Source organism: Microtus oregoni, unplaced genomic scaffold (assembly GCF_018167655.1).
Source record: "Microtus oregoni isolate MIOR12 unplaced genomic scaffold, Mior012 000005F_ref0000423, whole genome shotgun sequence".
In the NCBI taxonomy this organism is placed as follows: domain Eukaryota; kingdom Metazoa; phylum Chordata; class Mammalia; order Rodentia; family Cricetidae; genus Microtus; species Microtus oregoni.
The window spans coordinates 39,791,839-39,816,172 of NW_024543064.1; the positions used below are offsets into that span (position 1 = coordinate 39,791,839).

Sequence of the window (24,334 nt, forward strand, 5' to 3'; positions counted from 1 at the left end):
GGGATCAAACTCAGGTCATCAGGCTTGGTGGCAGGTGCCTTTCTGCACCGAGCCCTTTTACTAGTTCTCCACATATTTTATTTTATTTTATTTTTTTGTTTTTCGAGACAGGGTTTCTCTGTGGTTTTGGAGCCTGTCCTGCAACTAGCTCTTGTAGACCAGGCTGGTCTCGAACTCACAGAGATCTGCCTGCTTCTGCCTCCCGAGTGCTGGGATTAAAGGCATGCGCCACCACCGCCCGGCTCACATATTTTATTTTAAAGACACAACCTATTACTAAATCTATCTCTCACCAATTTGGCAAGACTAGCTGAGCAGCAAGTCCCAGGGAACTTCCTGTCCCCATCTTCCCAGTCCCGGGATTACAGGTGTGCCCCTGGCTTTTCCCGTGGGTGTGTAGGACTGAACTCAGGCCACCTGCTTACTCAGCAAGCACTCTGTCAGCTGAGCCATCTCTAGAGTCTTGGTGTTGGGTAGTTTTCGTGTTTACTGAGTATTTGCTTTCATCACAGAAGATCCCAGGACCTTGGATGGTGTCTGAATATAGCACGTGAACCATAAATACTTACACCATAGTTGTAGGCTGTGCGTGGTCCGCCCTTTCTGTCTCCGTCTCCTACTACCTTTCCCCTTGCCTTATTGCCCCTCTCTTTGTGTTCCTCACTGTTTCTTCAACATGCCTGGCTCACTCCTAACATCTGCTCTGTGTGGCCAGTCATTTTCCCTGGGAGGGTCTTCCCCCAGCTTACTCCTTCACTTCCTTCGGGTCTTTGCTTTGTCAAAAGAAAAAGAATAAGGGCTGAGGAGATGTCTGAGAGGGTAAGTGCTCGCTACACAAGGAGAAGGACCTGATTTCCAATCCACAAAACCACATAAAGCTGGATGGGGTAGCATGTGTCTGTACAGGTGTCTGCAGTCAGGAGAATCCCCAGAAGCTCTTAGGCCAGCTAGCCTGGTACACACAGCGGTAAATAATAAGAAACACTGTCTAAAACAAGGTGGAAAGTGAGGACCAACACTGCCGGTTGTCCTTTGACCCCGCATGAATACTGCGCGCACACACGTGCACACATACACGTACACAGAGACAAAAGTGCACACACAGTGCCGTCATGTCATTTGCAGGAAAATGGATACAACTATAGATAGCCGTTCTAACAAATTAAGCCAGTTTTAGAAAGGCAAATAGCACATATCATCTCTCATTTGTGGTAGCTATATTTTATGTAGATACATAAAATTGTGTGTTCATACTTATATGACCTGAAAACAGAAGAAAAACTGTCTAGAGGGACAAATGAGAGTAATGGGAGGGAAGGGACAAGAAAGGGGAGAGTTAGGAGGGCATGAGGAGTAATACTTAATACACAATATACACATGTATACACAATATATACATGTATATATACATGTATACATATATCCATGTATAAAACCTTGAAAAAGTCTCGGGTATCTAAAATAGCAGCTCCAAACTCCTCTCCCCTTTATTTTTTTATTCATAGCACTTTGCAAGGTTTACTATGCTCCATCATGGATTTTGTTGTCTATTTCTGCCTCCCCCCTACCTTCTGCAAATGTTCTCGAAGCCTTAGAAGAGTTCTCAGGGCAAAACAGCGTACATTCAAATTCTGGGAATCGACCTCAGGGACTCACACGTGCCAGGCAAGCACTCTACCACTGAGCTACATTCGCAGACTATGATTATTAAGTGAGTGTTTGTGGAAGGAAACAGAAATGAATATTGGGGGTGAAGTCCTTTGAAGTGTGAGGAGTGGCCTACAAGTCTCCTTAAGTGAGGCAGGTGGCAGGCTACTCTTGGTTGTCAACTCAGCTACATCTGGAATTAACTACAACCCAATGGCTGGGCACACCTGTGAGGGATTTTTTTTTTCTTAATTGCATCATTAGAAGTAGTCCACTTCTAATCCAGATCTTTGAGGTGGGAAGGACAATCTTTAATCTGGGCCACACATTCTTCTAATATTAGGGCATGGAAACATTCTTCTAGAGGCCAGTATTAGGGCATGGAAGAGGAAAGCTCTCTTTTTTGTGGGCCTGCTTCACCCGGCCTTGCTAGCAAGCCTAGTCCTTCACTGGTATTATACCTACTTTTTAGGATTCTGGCATATACTGAAAACCAGCTGAGACATCTGGCCTCATGGTCTGAACAATTACTGGATCTTGGACTTTCTGTACATAGGCAGCCATTGTTGGATTAGCTGAACCACATCCTATAGAAGTCATTCTAATAAATCTCCATTATATATAAATGTATATATATTATATATGTATATATTCATTCTATAAGTTCTGTTACTCTAGAGAACCTTGATTAATATAGCAGGGGTGGAGTGTTTGGCAATCACTGTATTCTTTTTCTTTACAATTAAAAAAAGTATATGGGTATTTTTTGCCTACATGTGTATCTGTGTGCTACATGTGAGCCTGGTGCCATGAAGGCCAGAAGAGGATGTTGTATCCTCTGGAACTGGAATTCCAAATAGTGGTTAGCCTCCATTTGGGAATCCGACCTGAGTCCCCTGGAAGAGCAGCCAGTACTCTTAACTGCTGAGCCATCGCTCAACCTCCCAATCAATCATTGCATTCTTAAAAAAAGAATTCTTATGCCACGCAGTGGTGTTACTTGCCGTTAATACCAGTGTTTGGGAGGAACTGTCTCGAAAAACAAAAAGCAAAAAAGAAAGAAAGAAGGAAAGAAAGAAAAAAGATAATTTTTTAGGTGGCACATGCCTTTAATCACAGTACTTGAGAGGCAGAGAAAGGCGGAGCTCTGTGAGTTCAAGGCCAGCCTGGTCTGCTTTGCAAGTTCCAGAACAGTCAGGACTACAAAGAGACTCTGTCTCAAAGAAAAATAAAATCCTATGTGAATAACTTTTAAAATGTTTTATGTAGCCCATACTACTCTTGAACTTATTATGTAGTCAAGGATGATCTTGAATGTAAAAAAAATTATTTTTAATTATATATACTTTGAGCATGTGTGTCTCTGTGGGGTAGGGATATCTGCAGGCAAGCACAGGTGCCCTCAGTTCTGAAGGCCTGGAGTTATAGGCAGTTGTGAGCTCCCCTACCCCTTATGTGGGTGCTAGGATCCGAATTTGGATCCTCTGCAAGAGCAGTACATACTCTTAATCGCTGCGCCTCGATTCTTCTACTATCAAATTTCTGAGATTACAGTTTTTCTTTTCTTCCTTTCTTTTCTTTTTTCTTTTTCTTTTCTTTTTTTTTTTTTTGAGACAGTCTCACTTAGCTGAGTTGGCTTTGAACTACTGACACCGTCACGCACGGCCTGGATAAATAATCTTAAAATCCATGCTTGCTTTCTCAGCTTGCCTCCATAACATCCCTTCCTACACACAATAGGCAAAGAGAGAAAGAAAGAAAGCACGCTGACTTCGATCGCCAGGGGCGTGGGTCCACCGGCTGCACAGAGACCCCGCCCATGGCCCCGCCCACTCACGCCTCGGCCCCGCCTAGGGTCTCGGAGGCCCCGCCTCTGCATGCCGAATGCCTTATAGGCGACTGACGTCAGGCCGTTTGTTGTCATTGGCGGCTCCCAAGATGGCGTCCATCGTGGAAGGGCCGCTGAGCAAATGGACTAACGTGATGAAGGGCTGGCAGTACCGTTGGTTCGTGTTGGACTACAATGCGGGGCTGCTCTCCTATTACACGGTGAGTGGCGGAGGCCGCGCTGCCGGGACGGCGGGCTACGGGGAGCCGGGGCGAGGGTGCTCAGCTGTGGGGACCGCCGTACGCGAGGTTCCCTTGTGGAGGAGGGCTTTGCGTGCGGGTAGCCAATGACCAGGAGGGAGCTGCACACCCAGCCAGTGAGCAGTGCCGGCTGACTGATTTACGGGCCGGGGGGCGAGCCGGTGCCTCGGGGAGTGGTATTGGGGCTAGGTGGGGTCGGCGCGGTGGCGAGGTGCGGGTGGGCGTAGTCCCGGTGTGGCCCGTCAGCCGTGCGATCCACACTGTCAACCCTGTTGCCCCTCGCCCTCATACCGGCCGCACCCCTTAGCTCCTCTGGGCTTGGACGAGCGCTGCCTTCTCGGAGCAGTGGTCAGACGAGCTTGGCCAGGTCCAAAGGTGACCCTCGTCCACACCACGGGTTCTGAATTCCCGCCCGTTTGCCCAGCTCGGCGGTCCTACTCTGGGGATTCATCCTGCTTTCCAGCGGGACGCGAGTGTAACGGACTCTGTAACTTTTGAGAGCAGAGGATTCCCTCTGCGCGAGTCTTCTGGTAGCGGAGATGTAGACAGGGATGGGGCGGTTGCCTTGAAAGTTGTGTTCTGGGGTGGGCCGACTGTGCGACTTCATTGTTGTTGACACGAGTCAGTGGCCCAGGGTAGGTAGGTGAAGTGCTGTGAAACCTGTGTTCTGACCGCCTCATCCACCCCCGTCGCATTAATAGATGGAAGTGGGCGGTGTTAGAGAAATTACTAACGGGGCTACTTTCTTTGAGCTGTACAGTTAATAATAGCCCGCGAGGAAAAGAAAAACACTCAGAAGAACAAAATATAGAATGCCTTGAAGGCGTTAGAAAATGATAGAAGAAAAAGGAAGAAATACAGTTACGGGAGAAGAGTTAGTGTTGCTGAGAGAAATAGAGATACATAGTTTATTCATTCATTTAAAAATATCGTTGCGTTCCTGTTCTGCTTGTTTCCAAGAATCGACAACAGTGTAGACACAGTCTCTCTTCTCGGGAGCTTTTAGTGTAGTCTAGTGGGCACCTTAATTCATTTACTCTTAATTCATTTGCAAGGTAGGTATTCATTATTCCCCTTTAGTGTCCCTGTTTTACAGTTTTGGAATCCAAGGCTGTGGGCTTTTAAGCAATTAGCCAAACTCAAATAGATAGCTGTAAGTGGTGGAGTCAGGATTCCCATTAAGTTGCTCTTTTGCTATACGAAGAAGAAAAGTAAATGCTGTTAGTAAGAGCATTGCCTTTATCATTCTCCCGATGTGAACTTTTCTCTGCAGCTTTATTATTATTGTTGTTGTTGGAGCCCAGGGCCTTGAACATGCTAGGTTAACACTTTACCACCGACCCACATTCCTATCCCCTTTCTACCTAAGTTTTAAAAGATCAAACTCTACTGAGACATAAGCCTTGTTCAGAGTTGAATATAGTGACCCATATATGTAACCTCCAAGTGTCCACATTTTAGACTGGAAATGTTAAGGCTAAGCCAGGCTAGGGTACCTAATGAGACCTTGTTTCAAAAACAAACAAGAGCAAAACAAACCACTACCACCAACAAAAACCCAAACCAAAAACACTCAAGAACAAAACACACACCACATTAAGATTATGTAGGATGGAAAACTGACAAACTGAAGAGTTACGAAACCCTATGACTCAAAGAGTAATATCAAGTTTCACTAAATGTGAATGTGATTATCAGCAAATCCATGGAATCTAGCCATCATATTCATAGTGAAGTAATTTCAGTTAGTGGCACTATAGAATTAAGTTACTCTTCAAATCCCAAATTTGTGTGGGTCTGAATCTAGGGCAGTTTGGAGAGGTCCCAAGTTACGGTTCTAGGGAGCTCCTAGCCCAGACAAGATGTTCCTTTTTCTTCTTTTCTTTTTTTTTTCTTTCTGTCTCCTTGTCCTTGTAGATTTGGAGTGTTTGGACTCCTTGTTCTTTTGACTAAAAGAAGTTTTTCATAAACTTCTTTTTTTCTTCCTTAATGCTGTCCTCCCTTCTGAGATTAGATTCTATGAAAGTCCTTGCTAGTGGAAGGAGGGATCATATTTCTCACTAATGGCTGTTTAGAAACTTATCTCCTTAATTCTTCTGTTATTTGCTTGCAGAGAATTGTACTATGTTGTGAAAATAGAAATGACAACCAAAAGGAGAGTAGGGGTCTGATTGAATTCAGGCACTGCGTTCTGTCACTGTTTAGTACATTAGAGTTCTGATGGGTCTGTCTTAATGATCTTCATGTGACTGATTGCTTACAGCCACACCTTTTAGTAAGACTATCTGAACTGGTTGTACCACATTTTTTTCTAATAAATTTATTTATTTATTTATTTTTTTTTGATTTTTCGAGACAGGGTTTCTCCGTAGCTTTTGGTTCCTGTCCTGGAACTAGCTCTTGTAGACCAGGCTGGCCTCGAACTCACAGAGATCCGCCTGCCTCCGCCTCCCGAGTGCTGGGATTAAAGGCGTGCGCCACCACCGCCCGGCTAATAAATTTATTTTTTAAAGGGTGAAACACTCAAACAATTTAAATTCAGATCCAGCAGAACTCCTGTCAGTGATGACGCCACTGTGTGTTCCCACTTCTAGATGCTTGCCAGTTTCTGAGAACTCTCCGTGAGGAAGAAGGCTCTGACGCTTTATTCATATATATATCTTATCTGCGATATAATCTGCAATTTCCAATTTCTTGTGGACATAGTAACTTCTCTGCATCTATATCAGGAATTTCAGATCCAAATTCGTCTTCCATGACCACATAATAACCTTTACTTGGTCTAAACTGTCTAAGCCCAAGTCCTTCATAAAAGTGAATTTACTGGGTCACTCGTGTCACAGAGTTTCAAGACACACCACCCTTGCTTCTTGCTTCCCTCTAAGTCCAAGGGTTCCATCACTGCACAGGTGATACTAGTGTGTGACCCTTCTAGGCACCTGTGCAAGCTCGGTTCAGGTTCCCACAGGGCACAGAATTGTGACTAAGTGGCCGTCCCAAGGTCAGTGTTGGAATCCAGGGTAGCATGGAAGGGCAAGGCAACAGGTACAATGAAGAGAACACAAGCCGCCGTGGCTGCACTGACCCAGGACACACTTGCCATTAGTGCCACGTTTTAATCAAGGCAGCAAATAGTCACTTTATGCTTTGTTTCCAAAATTACTTGAGTGCTGGGCTGGCACTGTAGTTGTTGATCTCTTCTAGACTATTTCAGAAAATTCTAAACTAAACTAGATTGCCCTTGCTTTAGAGTCAGCTTTTACTGAGAAGCAGTATTAAATAATTTCAGTATTGAGCCAGAGTCACAGGGATTAAATTTAAATAGGTTCAACTAAGCCTTATTTTCAGCCTAGAGCTTCACCAAAATTCACAAAATTCTGGGGATGGAATGACACTTTTTTAAAATTTACACTTTTCATTTGTGCATGTATATGTGTTAATGTGCAGGCATGTTTATGCCATATCACCTGTGTGGAAGTCAGGACAACTTTAGGCAGCCAGTTTTCTTCTTCCACCAAGTGGGTCCCAGGGATGGAACTATGATTGTCAGCCTTGGTGACAAGTGCCATTACCAGCTGAGCCATCTCTCCAGCCTGGAATGATTTGTTTACTTTATTCTTTTCATTTATTTCATAATCTCTTTGCCAGGCTGGCAATTGAACCCACAATCTTGCATATGCTAGGCAAACATACTACCTCTAACATGTCCTCAGCCCAGTGTTTTGATTTTGAAGGAAAGCTTAATGTATTGTTACAGGGATTCTTTTTTAGTACTGATTCAATTCCTCTGTGTGTGTGTGTGTGTGTGTGTGTGTGTAGTTTTTTAGACAGGCTCTCACTAGCCCTGGGTGGCCTGGAACTCACAGATCTGCTGAGTGCTGGGATTAAAGGTGAGTGCCTCCACACCTAGCTTAACTCATTCTCTCTCTCTCTTTCTCTCTCTTTTTCTCTCTCTCTGGTTTTTCGAGGACATGGCCTGAAACTTTTTTGAGACCTCGGTGGCCTGAAACTCACTTTGTAGACCAAACTGGCCTTGAACTCACTGAGATCCACCTTCCTCTGCCTTCCAAATGCTGGGATTAAAGGCGTGTGCCACCACAACCCAGCTAACTCAGTCTCTTAATCATTAGATATAATATATTCTTAGTGTTAGTTCATTTAGCAAGCATCTTTGTAGGGCCAACTTTTTAATAGTACAGTTAGTGTATATGTGTGGAGTACAGGCGTGATTCCTTCATGTAGGAACTTCTGATCTGGCAGAGCAGATATCTAAATGTAATTTTAAAGCAATATGACAGGTAGGGAGATGGTTTAGAGAATAAAGTGCTTGCTATACAATCACAAACCAGAATTCAGATCCCCACATCCTATGTAAAAGCTGAGCAGGCATGATGGCTGCTGTAATTCTAGCACCGTGGAGACAGAGACAGAGGGGATCAACTGGGCAAGCTCGCTAGTAGCTACAGTAGACAGAATTGGTGAGCTCTGGGTGCAGCATGAGACCCTAACTCAGTAAATAAGAATGATCAAGGAAGACACCCAGTGTTAACTTTGGGCCTACACACACATGCACACACGTATGTGCCTCCACACATGTGAACACATGTACACATAATACACACTACACACATGAACATACACAAAATCAGTGTGACAAAGTCAACAATAGAAATAGAAATCTGCAGAAATATTGCCCAGAAAAGACCAGAAGGACAGCAGCACTAACATAAAGAAATATTTGAGAACCGATCAGAGATTGACTCTAGAGGTATTTGGAGTCATAGGTCAGGCCTGGCAACAGATAAGGATTTATTGGGTGATTGCACAAAATTGTTTCATTGTATTATTATTATTATTTTAGGTTTTTTAAATTGTGTATGTGTGGGACATGCATGTGTTCTACCAGTGTGTATGCATGTGGAAGCCAGAGGGTTGCCATTGTCTTCTTCAATTGTGTTTCTCCATATTTTCTGTATTTAAACATCTTTATTTTATGTACAGGGGTGTTTTATCTGCACATGTATCTCTGCATCATGTGTGTGCCTGGTGCCCTAAAGGTTAGAAGAGGAAATCAGGTTCGCTGGGACTGGAGTTACAGCTTGAGCCTCTATTTGGGTGCTAGGAATTAAATCCAGGTACCTTGAAAGAGCAGCCAGTGCTCTTAACTGCTGAGCCATCTCTCCAACCCCTTCTGCCTTATTTTTTGAGACAAAATTAAACGTGGAGCTCATCCATTTGGCTAGGCTGACTGGTCAATGAGCTCCCAGGATCCACCTAATTCTTGTATTCACCCCCCAGATATGTGGGTGGGATGCTTGGCTTTTATGTTGGTCCTAGGGACTCCAAGTTAGGTCCTCATGTTTGTGTGGCAGGCACTTTACTGACTGAGCCATATATCGCCCCCCACACTTCGAGAGTATACTTTTGTTGTCCAGACTGATCTCAAAACTTGGATCCTCCTGCATCCACCTCTTGAGTGAATTCTATATTTATTATTAGATGAGATAATCAGAGAAAACTAAAGATGTAAATTTGAGAACACTATGTGAACTATGAACCATCAGTGTGAATCATGGTCATAAAAAAGAGACAGAAAGGAAGGTAGATTGCAGGAGTCACAGTTTTGTGAGGAGTTGGAAGATGAGAAAGTTGGTAGAGTTGGTATAATTTGCTGTAGAGTTAGCAAACGAGATGGAAGCCACCCATATTGTCATAATACCTAGAGCATGCTGGAGGACACGGCAGGTAAAAGCTTTGGGAACTCACAAGATGTTTGGGGTATAGGCCCTGTAGGTGTACCCCTGGCAGTTTTAGCAGGTTAGGATATGCTGTCTAGAGAAAACAAGATTGTCGGGACCTGATTGGTGAGTCCAGGGGTTGGGCATGTGAGCAGAGAGGGAGCAGGACTGGAGACACAGGGAATGAATGCTCTTGGAAGAGACAGGTAAGGAGCCTGTGGGTGGTGCAGCTTGGGATGGAAGTCTGTAGTGAGATGGCCTTGAGTGCTGATCAAGCAGAAACGGGGTTATGTTGGACCATGAAAGACTTCTTGGCATTTCAATTTGAAATGCTAAGCAATTTGAACTTTATCCCTAGGGCTCTGAAGAGCCATATTCTAAGTACTTTTAATATTGAAAAGACTTTTACTGTTGACATTTTAAAACTCATATAAAAGAGGATAGAATAATGAATTATTGACATCCAGCCATACAGTTATCAGCATATGGCTAATCCTGTTTATTAATATTCTTCCTTTCTCTTTCTCTTCTTTCTCTTTCCCTGTCCCCTTCCCTTTCTTTCCCTTTCTCTTTCCCCTTCCCCTTCTCCTTCCTTCCCCTTCTTTCCCCTCCCCTCCCCTCCCTTCCTCTTCCCCCTTCCCCTTTTTTCCTCTCCTCTCCTCTCCTCTCCTCCTCTCCTCTCTTCTCCTTTCCTTTCTTTTCCTTTCCTTTCCTTTTCCTTCCCTTTCTCCTTGTGTAGCCAAAGATGACCTCGAGCTTCTGATTCTCCTGCCTCTGCCTCAAAAGCAGAGGGATCACAGATGTATGCTACCACATTCAGAGGATGGACACACACACACACACACACACACACACACACACACACACACATATTTATTAAAAACAGAGTCTCACTTGAGCCAAAGCTTTTTTGTTTTGTTTTTGTTTTTTGAGACAGGGTTTCTCTGTGTAGCCCTGGCTGTCCTAGAACTCAATTTATAGACTAAGCTGGCCTTGAACTCACAGAGATCCACCTGCCTCTGCTGAATGCTGGTATTAAAGGTGTGTGCCATTACTGCCTGGCGCCAGAGCTGTTTTTAAACTCATAGAATTACAGGTGAGGGTTGCCATGCCCAGCTGAACTGGATTATTTTAAAACATATTCCAAATATTAAAGTTTATTTGTGAATATTTCTGGTATATCGCTAAACATTGACTTCTTAAAAGCTTTTTGAAATTAAAATTGTATTGTGTGTGTTCGCTTACACTTGTGCATGCTCACAGTCAGAGGACAACGTGCCATAGTTAGTTCACTCTTTCCAGCTTGTGGGTTCTTGGGTCAGAACTCAAGCCACCAGGCTTGATGACAGGTACCTGTACTCTGGACATCTCGATGGCCCAAAGGTTTCTCTTTTACAAAATGGTACCAAAATACCTTTATTACAGTTGAATGATAATAGTTTAATTACATCAAATTTGAAGTCTATTTGATTTCCTGACCATCTTGACCATTATTCTCTCAGGAGTTGCTTTGAGTCAGGATTCCAAATGAGATCCACACATAAAACTCTTGAGTACCTGGGGCTGGAAAATGGCACAGTTTGTAAAGTGCCTGCTGTGTGAATATGAGGACCTGAGTGTGGATCCCCAGCACACAAGTATGCACACTGGGCAGTCGCATTGCTGTCTCCCAGAGCTGGGCAGGCAGAGACAGATCCCTGGAATGTCTGGTCTGCTAGCCAAGATGAATGGGAAAAGGGTAGTAGTTTTGGGTTCTAATAGGTTGAAGTGAAGTGTTAAGGATCTGGGGTTTGGGAGAGAAATCTGGACTGAAAAAAGGTACTAATTTGTTACATATGAAGAATTAGAGTGACTGGAAACTGCTATCTGTGGAGACACTTCAGGAAAATACCCTTGGATTAGTTATTCATTGCCTCACGACCAGTCTCTAAAGCACAGCAACAACAAACACTACCATTTCATAGCTTCTATGGGACAGAACTTTTGGGGGTTTCAAGCTCAGGGTCTCATGAAATTGCAGTCAAGACATTAGTCAGGGCTGCAGTCATCTGGAGCACTTGGCTGGGCCTGCTTCTGAATTGCCGTTGGCAGAAAGCCTTGGTTCCTTGCTGGCTGTTGGAAGGCAGCCCCAGTTCCTCATCAGGCAGCCTCTCCATTGGGATAGTTGAGTGCTAACATGGCAGGGAAGCCAACTTCACCAGGAGAGAGATCCAGGTGAGACCAGGTAGGAAGCCATCATCCTTTTATGATCACTGTCACTGCTTTGGCTGTGTTCTACTCATTGTTTCAGCTCATGGTCCTACAGGAGGAAATTTTACATATGGGGAGGAAAATTAGGCTTTGTCTTTTCAAAGAAATTGTGCTGAGATTGTAATCCATGACAGCCATGTTTAAGGAGTGATAGGTAGGAAAAAACACAGAGAGAAAAACAACAGCCAGACGTAGAAAAAGGTAGAAGTCAAAGTGGAGATGTGTGTACAGATGACCTCTACTACATACCCCACAGGATGAATGAACTTGGGTATCACTGATGTCCCAAGTGAGGGCATTTTCTGTGGAGAGGTAGGTATAGAAGGCAGAAGGCGTGGCTACAAGAGGAGACAGTAAGACTAGACGGTTGAGTGTAGAGTATCCAAGATATTTACCTGCAGAAACCTGGCAGGATCGATGGCTGAACGGGTGGTGCCTGAGTAATAGTGTGTGGTGAGGTAGCAAGGTTCAGGGTGACAGGAGAACAAAGTGGACTTGAGGAATGAAGACAGAATCACAGCCCTGAGAAGAAGGAAAAGGAGAGAGCAGTTGTGAGAAAAGAGCTGGGGCTTTAGCATGTGGGTTGTTGGGAGCAGTGAGACCCCAGATCCTGAATTTCTTGTAATCCCCTTATCTGAGTGCCTACAGCTGCTCTGAGCACTAGACCTTCAGGAGTTCCTGATGGCAGGAGAGTGGTTTCTGGTGTGTTTGGCTGGGGCGTGGCTATCTCTATATAATCTGCCCCTGAACACAATAAAGGGGGCATTCTTGGGGAATTCAAGTGGGATGACCCGTGTTGCTGTCTCTGTGTGTGTGTGTGTGTCTGTGTTCTCAACCTCCAGCCCCTTGCCCGAAGCTCGCAAACTGGGTGCCAGCGCACAGAGCGCAGACACAGGGATGCGGTGCGCGGCAGTGGGTGGCTGGGAAGATTAGAGCCAGAGACTTAGCAAAAATGAGTCTGAGGATTTTGCATTAAAACCCTGCTAACCAAACAGGTCAGTGTTATTTGACAGTTGATAGCGATGTCTAGAAGATGGGGTTTTAAAAAGTTTTGTCTAATTTACTTGGATTTTAGATTTCTTCTTTTTAAAGATGTATTTTATTGTTTTTATATGTATGCGTGTTTTGCCTGCATGTATGTCTGTGCATCATGCCTGAGGCCTACAGAGGCCAGGAAAGGGCATCAGATAGCCTGGAATTGGAGTTAGTGACAATTATGAGCCACCATGTGGGTATAGAACACATGTCCTCTGCAAGAGCAGCCAGTGCGCTTAACTGCTTAGCCATCTCTTCAGCCTCTGGATTTCAGGTGATTTTTGTTTTGTTTTGTTTTGTTTGTTTTTTGAGACAGAGTTTCTCTTTATTGCTTTGGAGCCTGTCCTGGAATTTGCTCTGTACACCAGGCTGGCCTTGAACTCACAGAGATCCACCTGTCTCTGCCTCCCAAGTGTGGGATTAAAGGTGTGCACCACCACTGCCCAGCTGGATTTTTGATTTCTGAAGCACTAAAATGTGTCTGTCTCTCTTGTAAAAGAGGTAGTTTCGTTCTAGAATGATGTTAACGTCAACCTCATCATATATTTAAAAGTCAATTTATACTTTCCTAAGTAAACTTTTTTTTTTTTTTTTTAATGAAGAATCTTGTTATCAGTTTTGGCTGCCTTGGATCTCATGATCCTCCTGCTTCAACTTCCTATATCCTGGGATTACAGGTATGGATCAACCATCACACTCATCAGTAAACTGTATTGCATACAATCAAATGAACTTTTCATTAATCTTATATGGTGTCAGTACAGGTTGAGTGTCTCTGATCTGCAATTCTTGAGACCAGTTGTTTGTATTTTAGAATTTTAAAAATTATTTTGGAATTTGCACATATGAAATGTTTTGGGATTACAGACCAAATTCAGGTTTAGTGAGAGATCCTGCCTCAAAAAATAAGGAGGAGAGTGATTTGGGAAGACAGAATGGACTCTGGCCTCTATAGCCAAGTGCACACATACATATGTATGCACATGTGAATTTCAGATTTAGTGATACATAATCTGTATGTAAAGTAGCGGCTTCAGATTTGTAAAAGGAATGAAAGCAAAGTGTATCTGAATTTAAGTACCCTAAGAAAGTAAACTCCTAGGGAAATAAGTGGAACCCATGGGAAGAAGTGGGTGGAAATGCCATAGTTTTCCTTTTGCTTTCGTACTCTGCCAGGTGTGTCCAGGTGTGACATTACATACAGTGTTGTCATCTACAAAGTTCAGCTCTGAGAGCTGAGTCATCAGCTGCAATAAACCTCGTGTTTTCAGGAAGTTCGGGTTACTTTAACAGCTGAACCGAAGGTCTTGCTCCACATGGGTCTCAGGTTGGACATGGCTATACAAGCCTTGTTTTTTCCTCTTTTCTAAAACTCCAGGGCCTTTCAATCTAATTCCTTGGAGCATTTAGTCATTGATAACTGTTATAGTCAACTCGCCATATCTCTTGTACATTCTTTATCTGTACAGCAAGCTTGTAACCTCCTTGGTGGCAGTTTGTACTGAACATCATAATCTTCAAGGCCCACAGTGTAGCACATTCCAGGAGATAGAATGTCCTGTTCCTTCGAGTCAGGCTGAGAGGTGAGATACAAGAGGCAGTTAGGGACTCCAGTTTACAGAGCAGAATATATTAATATCAAATACACCATTGTCTATGGCTTATATAAAACCCACTTGAATTTATAGTAACAGCAGCTTTTTGTTATTTTTTTGTTTGTTTTGTTTTTTTGAGACAGGTTTTCTTTGTAGCTTTAGAGCCTGTCCTGGAGCTAGGTCTTGTAGACCAGGCTGGCCTCGAACTCCCAGAGATCCGCCTGCCTCTGCCTTTTAATTAATCATCTGGAGTGCTGGCTTTTAATTAATCATCTGGAGGCTGAAGAACCATATGGTCTGCTTCTTTTGTTAATCCAGACAGATTGTCAGTTCTTGCTGCTGTTGTCCTGGTACCCACTCTATAGTTCAGACTGGTCTTGAACTCAGAGATCTGTCTGCCTGCCTCAGCCTCTGGAATGCTGGGAATAAAGGCACCACCACCCAGTTCTTATACTCATGGGACGTAGACCTACATGTAGGCTAAACATCTATATACATTGAAAAGAAAAAGGAAACCAAAAGAAAGAATTTATTAATCTTAAATATGCCATGTGTATATGTGGAGTTACCTCCAATTAGATTTTCAGATATGTAATAGGCAATTGCAGTCAAAACTAGAACACACAGTAAATGATTTATATTAAGAATGGCATTATTTTAATACTGATAGAGAAAAACAGATTAATTTGTTTTCCTTCTTAAGGACTTTATTATAAAGGGCTGTCTTCTCAGACTGGGACCAACCTATTTCCTTTCCTTCCTCCCGCCCTCCTTTCTTCTCTCTCTCCCACTCTCCCACCTTCCCTCCCTCTTTTCTTCCCTTTATTTTGAGACAGTCTAGATAATGCAGGGTAGCTGAGAACTTGTGTTCTGCTTCAACTTCCCGAGTGCATGCATTTCTTCTAAAAAAAGAGAAACTTTAAAAGTGACTGCTTTTAGAAATTAAGTTTATAAGGGACATGGCTTCATATGAATGGAATCATGTTCAAAGAAAGTATTTTGAGTTACTCATAATTTATTTTTACTCACCTGACAAGGTTAAAGCCATTTTGGAGGCTGATTTTTCTAAGTGGGATGTGTGGTGATGCCTTTATCCCGGCACTCAGAATGTGGAGGTGAGAGAATCTGGATTTCAGGTCTGTCCTGGGCTGCACAGTGAGCTTGAGGCCAGCCTGGGCTACATGAGGTCCTGTCCCAAAAATTTTTTAAAGGATATGGGATGATTCTTGGATTTTATTCACGTAAAGCCTCTGTGCTTATTTCTCATATTTTATTTTAGCAGTATTTTGTCTTTTGGGATAGGGTCTTGCTATATAGCTGATTTCAAATTTACCATCTTCCTGCCTTCACCTCTTGGTAGGACATGGTGACTTAGCTGTAATTATGGCACAGCTGGGTATGTAAACATCTGGGTAAAAATGTGCTCTGCTCCTCTGAGGCTCTGCAGGATTTCACTCCCCCTTCTTTCTCATTCCTTATAGGAGTGGCCTCACTATTCAGGGACAATACCCAGGCTTGCTGGAGCTCAGAATCCTGCACTCACCTTTTCAGGTGCTTTGCTTCCCTCATACGGAAGTGTCCTCAGTGCACTGGGTCTCATTGGCACTGAGTTTTCAAGAGCTTCATTTGGAGAGCTTTTTACCCTCCTCTGCTGTATCTCCGCTCTTTCTCATTGTCTTAGAATCCTGGCTCTCTGAACTGCCAATGTCTGTTAAAGCTCTGTTAAGCTGTAAACAAGCATTTTAGCTGTAACAGCTTAAACTTTTTAAAAAATTCATTTTATTGTTATTTTTAGCTGTGTTGTGTGTGTGTGTGCATGTGAGTGTGGCGGGGGGGCGGGGGATGGAGTGTAGGCACTGGTGGGGCAGAGGTGTCCTGGACCTGGTAGTACAGAGGTGTAGGCCCTCTGGAGTAGCTCAGGTACTCTTCACCCGGAGCCATCTTCCCGCCTGTTACAGTCTTAGGTAGATTTTCGGTTGCCTGTTTTTCATCTTCCCACAGTTGTTCCCCTCCATGCTGGGGACGGGACACAGGCCCTCATGCTTCGCGCCCTCGACACCTCAGTAGCTTCATTTAGATTTAATTCACATACCATACAGTTCATTCATCTAAGCTGATGATTCACCAAAATGATTTCCTAAAATGACTCATTTTAGCAAAGTCCCCAACTGTGACAGTCCCCACAGTTTAGAAACTTTTCTTCGCTCTTGAAACTCTCTATCAGCTGTCATCCGTCTCTAATGTGGCAGCGTTTCCTCTGGAAGCCCCTTTACCATTTCCAAGGTTCACTCAAGTTTGGTATCTGGCAGTACCTCGTAGTCTCTGGGTGCTCACTTATTTGTCGGCAGATGTTGTGTTGAATCTTTATCCCTCTTTTTCTTACTGTTTAAAAGCTTCTGCACACAATGTATTCTTGATCATATTTTTTTCCCTCCCCCAAATCCTTCCAGGTTCCTCCTTCCTCCCTACCCACCCAAATTTATATTCTTGTTTTCTTTATTTTCCTCCTTCAGACCAAACAAACAAAAACCCCAACAAAACATGATAATCAAAAACAACCAATAAAGAAACAGTACTGTGATGAAAAATTACTACAGCAAAACAAAAAGCACCCAAAAAATGAGGAGTACCTTTTCCACCTGCTCATGCAGCCTGTCCTTGTGTGCACTTGGCAGACTCGGTGTCACTTCATTGGGAAATGGATTTTCCCTTTTCCGGCAGTCGTTGGTGATTACAAGTAGCTTCTTGTCAGGGATGGGACTATGTATTCAAATCCCCTTCTCCATGCTGGGATTTGTGTCATTTTTTTCCTCCCTGCTTTGTGGCATGTGGCCCTTGCTGGTCTCATGCTGGCTCTGTAGCTGAGGGTGACCTGGAATGTCTGATTTTCCTGCTCTGAGTACAGGGGTGTGCCACCAGACCCAGCTGAGTTTCCTGTCTTCAAGATACCAATTTTGTATCAGATACTTAATTTGCAGACTTGTTTTGCTTGAGACTCTAATTCCTTTGTTCTTTTTTGGTGCAGTATTAGGGAATCACATCCAGAGCTAATGCATGCTAAACAGGCAGTCTGCCACTAACCTGCACACAGCGTGGTGTTTCGGTAGTTGGTGGTTTCCTTTGATGCACAAAGTGTCCAGTTTATTCTTATGGTACCTATGCTTTTGGCATCAAATTTTAGATGTCATGGCTTACTCTAACATTATAGAAAGGCCTAAGGTCATACCACCTAGAATGCACTTGATATTATCCATGTGTTTGTGGGTTTTTTGTTTGTTTGTTTTTGCATTTTTGGTTTTTATTATCTTTTTTTTAAAACCGTATTTTATTTTATTTTAAGAAATTGATAATTTTGGCTCCAAGGTTTAGGTCTTAGATAATTCTAACCTTTTTTTTTTTTTTTTTTTTGGTGTGTGTGCAGGAATGTGGTAAGAATCCAACTTTATTCTTTTGTATATTTAAATCAGTTATTCCTGTACCATGGAAAAGATTGTTCTCCCATTGAATTGCCTTGGCATCTCTCATAGTCCATTTTGTATTGCTATAACAGAAAACCTGAGGCTAGGGAAGTTAGAGAGAAAAGAGGTTTATTTAGTTCACAGAGTTTTGTTTTTATTTGTTCATTTTGTGGATTTTTTGAGATGGGGTGTTATATAGACCAGACTGTTCTTGATCCCACTTGTAGCAAAGTCTGACCTTGAACTTGTGGTCTTTTTGCCTCTGGTTAATTACTGTAACTTTGTCCAAAGTGTTTACATCTCGCTTCCGGTTTTGGAGATTTTAGCCTGTGGATGGTCTGCTCTCCTACTTCTGAGCCCAATATGAGGCACTATTGTCATTGTTGGGAACTCAAAGCAGGGCTGGCTGCTTACTTCACAGTGACCAGAAAGAAGAGAAAGACACGCTGAGAATGTGATGTGTCCCCAGTGAGCTGTTGCCTTTAACTAGGCCCATTTTCTAGCATGTCCACTGTAGTGAGGATCCACCGAGGTGTTCGTTCCCTGACTAGGCGAGAGTCTTTAGCGTCTGATCTTGGCTGTGGCAGTCAGACCTTTAACATGCGTCTCTGTGGGAAACTCTCAGCACCCACATTATAACGGAGATCAGTTGTCTTTGAATTTTAATCACCTGGATTTGGGGACCAAGGATAAATTTCTGATAGGCAACATCTTGCATGACTAGCCCCCGCGTTGTGTGTGCCTGCATTGTAACTTTCAACTTCTGCTTTTATTTTATTGTATTTTAGTATCAGGGTCTCACTATATAGCCAGGGCTGACTTCAAGCCTGTTATCAATCCTCCTGCCTCCACCATGTGAGTACTGGGATTATGGGAATGTACCAGCATACCTGGTTTCCCTTTTGTAAATCTCTAAGTTTTGAAGTCGTTAGGTTTTGTAAGGAACCAGGGCTTGCTTGTGCTTTGACTTTAAATTACCTTACAAAAGTGGTTTCCCCTCACCTTTTCTCAAGTCTTAGGGAATTTCTTAGCCTCTTTGGCATGGCTCTGAATTCTAGCTACCTTCTTATTCTCTTGTGACCATATTTCCCTTAAGCATCAACATTTGTGATAGAAATTCTTTTTTTTTTTTTTTTGGTTTTTTTGAGACAGGGTTTCTCTGTGGTTTTGGAGCCTGTCCTGGAACTAGCTCTTGTAGACCAGGCTGGTCTCGAACTCACAGAGATCCGCCTGCCTCTGCCTCCCAAGTGCTGGGATTAAAGGCGGTGATAGAAATTCTTTAAGGAAACCATTTCTGAGGGAGTATTTGAATTCTTAAGATTTACCCTCTGTTTTCATATTTACATACTAGATTTCAAATGCTTTTCCTAGCTAACTAGGGAAATAAATTAAATTTTAGAAATAAAATTTAAGTCTCTTTGCAAACACTTTTTTCCTAAATCCTAAACTCCAGATATGAACAAGGAGTTTTGGAACATAGCCCCTTCTAAACTGGGCTCTGTAGAGTGAGTCCTGGGATAGACAGTGTCCAAGCTGACTAGGCTCTGTGGAGTGAGTCCTGGGATAGACAATGTCCAAGCTAACTGGGCTCTGTGGAGTGAGTCCTGGGATAGACAGTGTCCAAGCTAACTGGGCTCTGTGGAGTGAGTCCTGGGATAGACAGTGTCCAAGCTAACTGGGCTCTGTGGAGTGAGTCCTGGGATAGACAGTGTCCAAGCTAACTGGGCTCTGTGGAGTGAGTCCTGGGATAGACAGTGTCCAAGCTAACTGGGCTCTGTGGAGTGAATCCTGGGATAGACAGTGTCCAAGCTGACTAGGCTCTGTGGAGTGAGTCCTGGGATAGACAGTGTCCAAGCTAATTGGGCTCTGTGGAGTGAGTCCTGGGATAGACAGTGTCCAAGCTAACTGGGCTCTGTAGATTGAGTCCTGGGATAGACAGTGTCCAAGCTAACTGGGCTCTGTGGAGTGAGTCCTGGGATAGACAGTGTCCAAGCTCCATTGTCCCAGCTGTTATTCTTAGAAACCAGCATTGTATTGTGTGTTATCCACATTTTCACACACATGTATTTTAAAGTTTTTTTGGGGGGGTGTTTTTGGTTTACATGTGTGTGTGCATGTGTGTGTATGTACATGTGTGCAAATATTTACATAGCACACATGTCAGGGTCAGAGAACAGCTTGGGGTAATCAGTTCTTTCCTTCTACCATGTGGGCTCTGGGAATCAAACTCAAGTCTTTATTTTGCAGCAAATGCTTCTCCCTCCCAAGCCGCGACTCACTCTTTAAAATGGTAGGGTTTTTTTCTTCTTTTCCTCATTTTATTTTGTACCCACATTGGTCTTTTTCCAAGTATGGAAAATGTTCCTCAGGCTATTTTTATAAAGATATGAAATTGAATGATAAATAATGGATTATAATTTCACAGTTTGGTGGGGGAAATACTAATATTGAAGCACAAACCACTTGGAGTTTAACACTTCCCCATTATTTCCCTCAGTCAACTCTCTTTAAAAAAACATGAATCAATATTTAGTGTTTTCGGCGGTATTTGGGAAACAAAACAAGTCTGCCTTGAGGTCTAGCACACAGTGCTGATGTGCTATAAATAATTTGGTAAGCGAGTGCTGCTCTTTAGTATTTAATATTTAACTTAATAAAGAATGCAAAACCCTAAGTCATCATGGTTGTCCTTAATTGAACCTGTGGCTCTCTTCCCTGAGCTGTTTGCCCGAAATTCTCCCTTGAAGATAAAATTGTCCTTTTTAAAAAGAAGAGTGAAAGAGCTGAGTCTGTTGTCACATGCTCGCTCTTGTCCTAGCGCCCTGCAGGCTGAGGCAGACGGATGGCCTAGAATTCAAGGCTAGGCTGGGCACATAGTTCCAGGCCAGCCTGTGTTATAGGACAGTTGGGTTTCAGAGAACCCCAAAGCAAAACAAAAAACAGTGGAAGGGCTGGGGGCTCAGTGGTAAGGCAGTGGTCGTCCTAGATTTGGTCCTCAGCACTAAGAACCCAAGCCAAGGTAGCGAAAGCGTGCGCCCGTACAATGCAGTAGGGAGATGCCAGAGCCGGAGCACCAGCCGTTACCCCTCATGTTGAAATCCCTAAAGCTCTGAATTCCAAAAGCCTTTTCTTTAAATTTATGGCATTTTTTTGTTTGAAAGCAAAGCCTGTCTTGAATTAATGTGTAGCTATTTCTAATCTTCATTACACTTATAAATATTTATGTGCTGTACTGCAGAAATAGTAACGTGCTTGTAAGATTTGCATGCCTGGTTACCCCAGAGTGTACTTGAGGTCTAGTTCTGTACTTTAATTTATGTAATGTATGCATATTACCTTTCTGCATTTGTGAATTTGAAAAGATCCAGAAAGCTCTCGGGTTAAAGGACGAAGGCGGGAAGGCAGGGTGCTGCCCCCTGAACATGCACTAGTGACAGCTGTCTGCAGGGTGACATTTCCTCAGCTGAAGACAGGACAGTCATTCATTTTACATTCATTCTCTATGACACAGAGACACTTTAGGAAAGACGCAGAGTGAGCAGGTTTACCATGACTGTTATAGATGTGCCTGGGGTTTGCTTTCTGTTTGTCTCATTTGCTGTCTGTGAATGTCCATGCTCAACTTTTTTAAATGTTACCCTTTGATTTCTCATTTATAAAATAGTTGTGGTTAGGGCTGGTGGCATGGCGTAGCAGTTAAAAAGGTCTTGCTATGTGAGCTTGACACTCCTGGAACTCATGTTGGAAGGAGAGAACTGACTCTTAAAAAAGTTGTCTTTTTTTAAAAAAAAATAAAAAAAGTTGTTGTCTTTTGATTTCTTCCCACATGTGCACCTTAGTATGTAATCCCCCCTCACACACACACACACACACTAAAATAGCTGATACAGAAGTTCTTCAAAGCTGGGTGTGGTTGCTCTTGCCTATAACCTTGACATTTAGGAGACTCGAGGCAAGAGATTTTCTGTGAATTCCAGGCCAGTTTGGGTTACAGACTCAAGTGAGACCCTGCCTCAAAAAGCTAAAATAAAAGTAAAAAGAGCCGTCTCATAAGCTCATTGTGACAACGTAAACATGACGGAAGTGAAGTGCAAGCATAGTGTCTGGCTCAGGACACATGGTATTGATAACAAAGCCAGTGTCTATGTTTGATTTAGTATTACACAGGAAGTACACATTGGGTCCCATTATGAAAGCCTGTGTTCCAGTTCATTAGTTCATAGCAAGGAGTGAAGCCTTTGGCCATCTGAGTTTCTGAAAGCAGGTGATATAGGATGCCAAGTTTATATACAGCATCAGGTCAAGGGGAGTTTCATGTTACAGATGTTTAATGGCATTGATGTTGACAGGAAGATGCAGCATCTCTATGTTAGAGACACACATGTTACCACAACCCAGTCATCTTACCTGGGATCAACAAAGCTTATATTTTGGCCTCCTGATTCTAGGTTTGACCTACTTTCTGTAATGCTAATTGTGCCAAGTTAAAATCAGTTTAAGTATATTTGAATAAGTTTTTACATTTGCTTATGACCTTGTTACTGTATCCTAATGGAAGCATAAAGAATTATTGCCATTGTGCAGGGTTCCTTCCTGTCCTTTATCTGTCCCGCTTCCAAGAGCAAGTGTTTCTGTACCCATGACTTCTGTCTTCACTGCACTGATATATTGCCGTCCCTGCCCCAGGATTGACTGATGGTCCAAGTTCCAGCACTGGCTAGGTACATACCCTCCTGGTGTGCTCAGTGCTGAAGCATTTTGACATCTGTTCACATTCTTTGTCTGCACGATGCCCACTATCGTTTATTCAATTTTTTTTTTTTACAGAAGGGTGGTTGGTGACCAATTAGGGGGAAAGATACAAGAATACACCCTGTCTCGTTAGAAACAGTGATGAGACACTCATATCCATTATCATGTGAGACAGTAGGAGTGCTATGCTCGGACACAGATCAGAGACTTCGGATGGAAAGTCAGTTGTAGCTGTGAGAGATTTGCAGCAAGTCAGGTGAGACTCTTGTTTAAGACAAATGTATTTTAAGCAAAGTAAAAATGTACATTCAAATAGAAGTTTAAGAGGCTTGGGGGACAGTCTTGGCTTTGTGAAAGGATAGCAAGATTGGTTTAAATGGCAAGCTGATCTTCTCCAGGGAGTTTAAATATGTTTGTGCAAAACTTTTCCCAACACAGTTACTTGTGAAGCAGTATAACCCATCTTTATACTTTAATTAAACAGGTTTTCATAGATAGCATGGTATACTGGCTTCAAGCCAGATTCTGTGAGTCACTTAAGGCCTTCCCCTCTTCTTTCTTTGCAGCGCTGGATCCAGGATCCAGGACCTCGTGCCTGCTAAGCAAGAATCTGTCACTGAGCTGCATCCCCAGCTCTTCATATTTTGGAGTAGCTAATGTATGCTAAAAATATACTGAACTGACTTTCTCAAAGCTTATAAAAATGTTGGAGAGCTAAGTAGTTACAATTAACATAAAAATATAGATATGCTAGGCTTGAAGAGATGGCTTAGCAATTAAGATCACTTTCTGCGTTTGAAGAGGACCCAGAGTCTGCATGGTGGCTCACCCCTTATGCAACTCCAGCTTGTTATGACACCCTCCTCTGGCCTCCTCAGGCACTGCATGTATGTGTCGCATATACATTTGAAGAAGGACACTAAAAAGAAATCCCACACTAGCTCAGAATTGAGTATAATAAAAGGTTACTTATTTAGGGATAGACTCACAGATCACAATCCTCTGAAAGAATGGGAACAGCAACTGAATCCTACAGGGGGGAGGGGGAAGGCCACGTTTTACATTGGCATATATAGTATAAGAGGCCACGCCCAACTGGGTGGGTAACTTAAAGGCTACTGGTGGTAGGAATTCCTACAGCATAAATTTTTGCAGGCAAGACATCCATACACATAAGAAATAAATTTAAAAGTATAAAAAATAAGTAATTACTTTGGCACTGTCTTGATTTCATGTTTATATAATGTTATTATTAACCTGTAATTGTTTTATGTTACTTTTCAAAATGCAATTGAAAAAAATTTGGTCAAAAAACATGAGTGTGGGGGTGGGGGAAATGGTTGAGCAAATGGAGGTGCTTATCAAGCCTGCCGACCTAAGTTTAGTCCCTGGGACCCATATGGTGAAGTAGAAAAATTCACTCCTGGAAGCTGTCCTCTGACCACTTGCATGCCGAGATGCAGCCCTTCCCCCATAAATAAATGTAATAAAAAGGAAAAGCCTCCTGGAATACATGCATGTAATCCCAGTACTTAGGAAGTGAAGGAAGAAAGATTAAGAATTCAAGGTTATCCTTAGCTACATAGCTAGTTTGAGACCAGCCTGTGCTACTCTGTCTCAACAGATAACTCAGAAAATTATTAGAAAAAGAAAAAAGTTTCTTCTGTTTTATCTGGAGTGTTGAATAGCTTGAATTGGGGGCTAAATAAGCATATTTTAAGTAAATTGTGTTTGTTAGTGAGTAGGATGCCGAAGAGAGGAGTCTGGATCT

At 42.9% G+C, this 24,334-nt stretch overlaps 1 protein-coding gene across 7 annotated transcripts in view; it reads left to right on the forward strand.

Moving 5' to 3' along the window:
• Positions 1 to 3,577: 3,577 nt before the first annotated feature.
• Positions 3,578 to 24,334, forward strand: part of Osbpl9 (oxysterol binding protein like 9) — a 137,461-nt gene continuing 116,704 nt past the window's right edge. For all 7 annotated transcript variants that reach the window (XM_041651694.1, XM_041651695.1, XM_041651696.1 and 4 more), the window contains exon 1: positions 3,578 to 3,696. In XM_041651694.1, the coding sequence (XP_041507628.1) occupies positions 3,586 to 3,696 (111 nt within the window). In that variant the 5' untranslated portion in view covers positions 3,578 to 3,585. The remainder of the gene's footprint in view (positions 3,697 to 24,334) is intronic.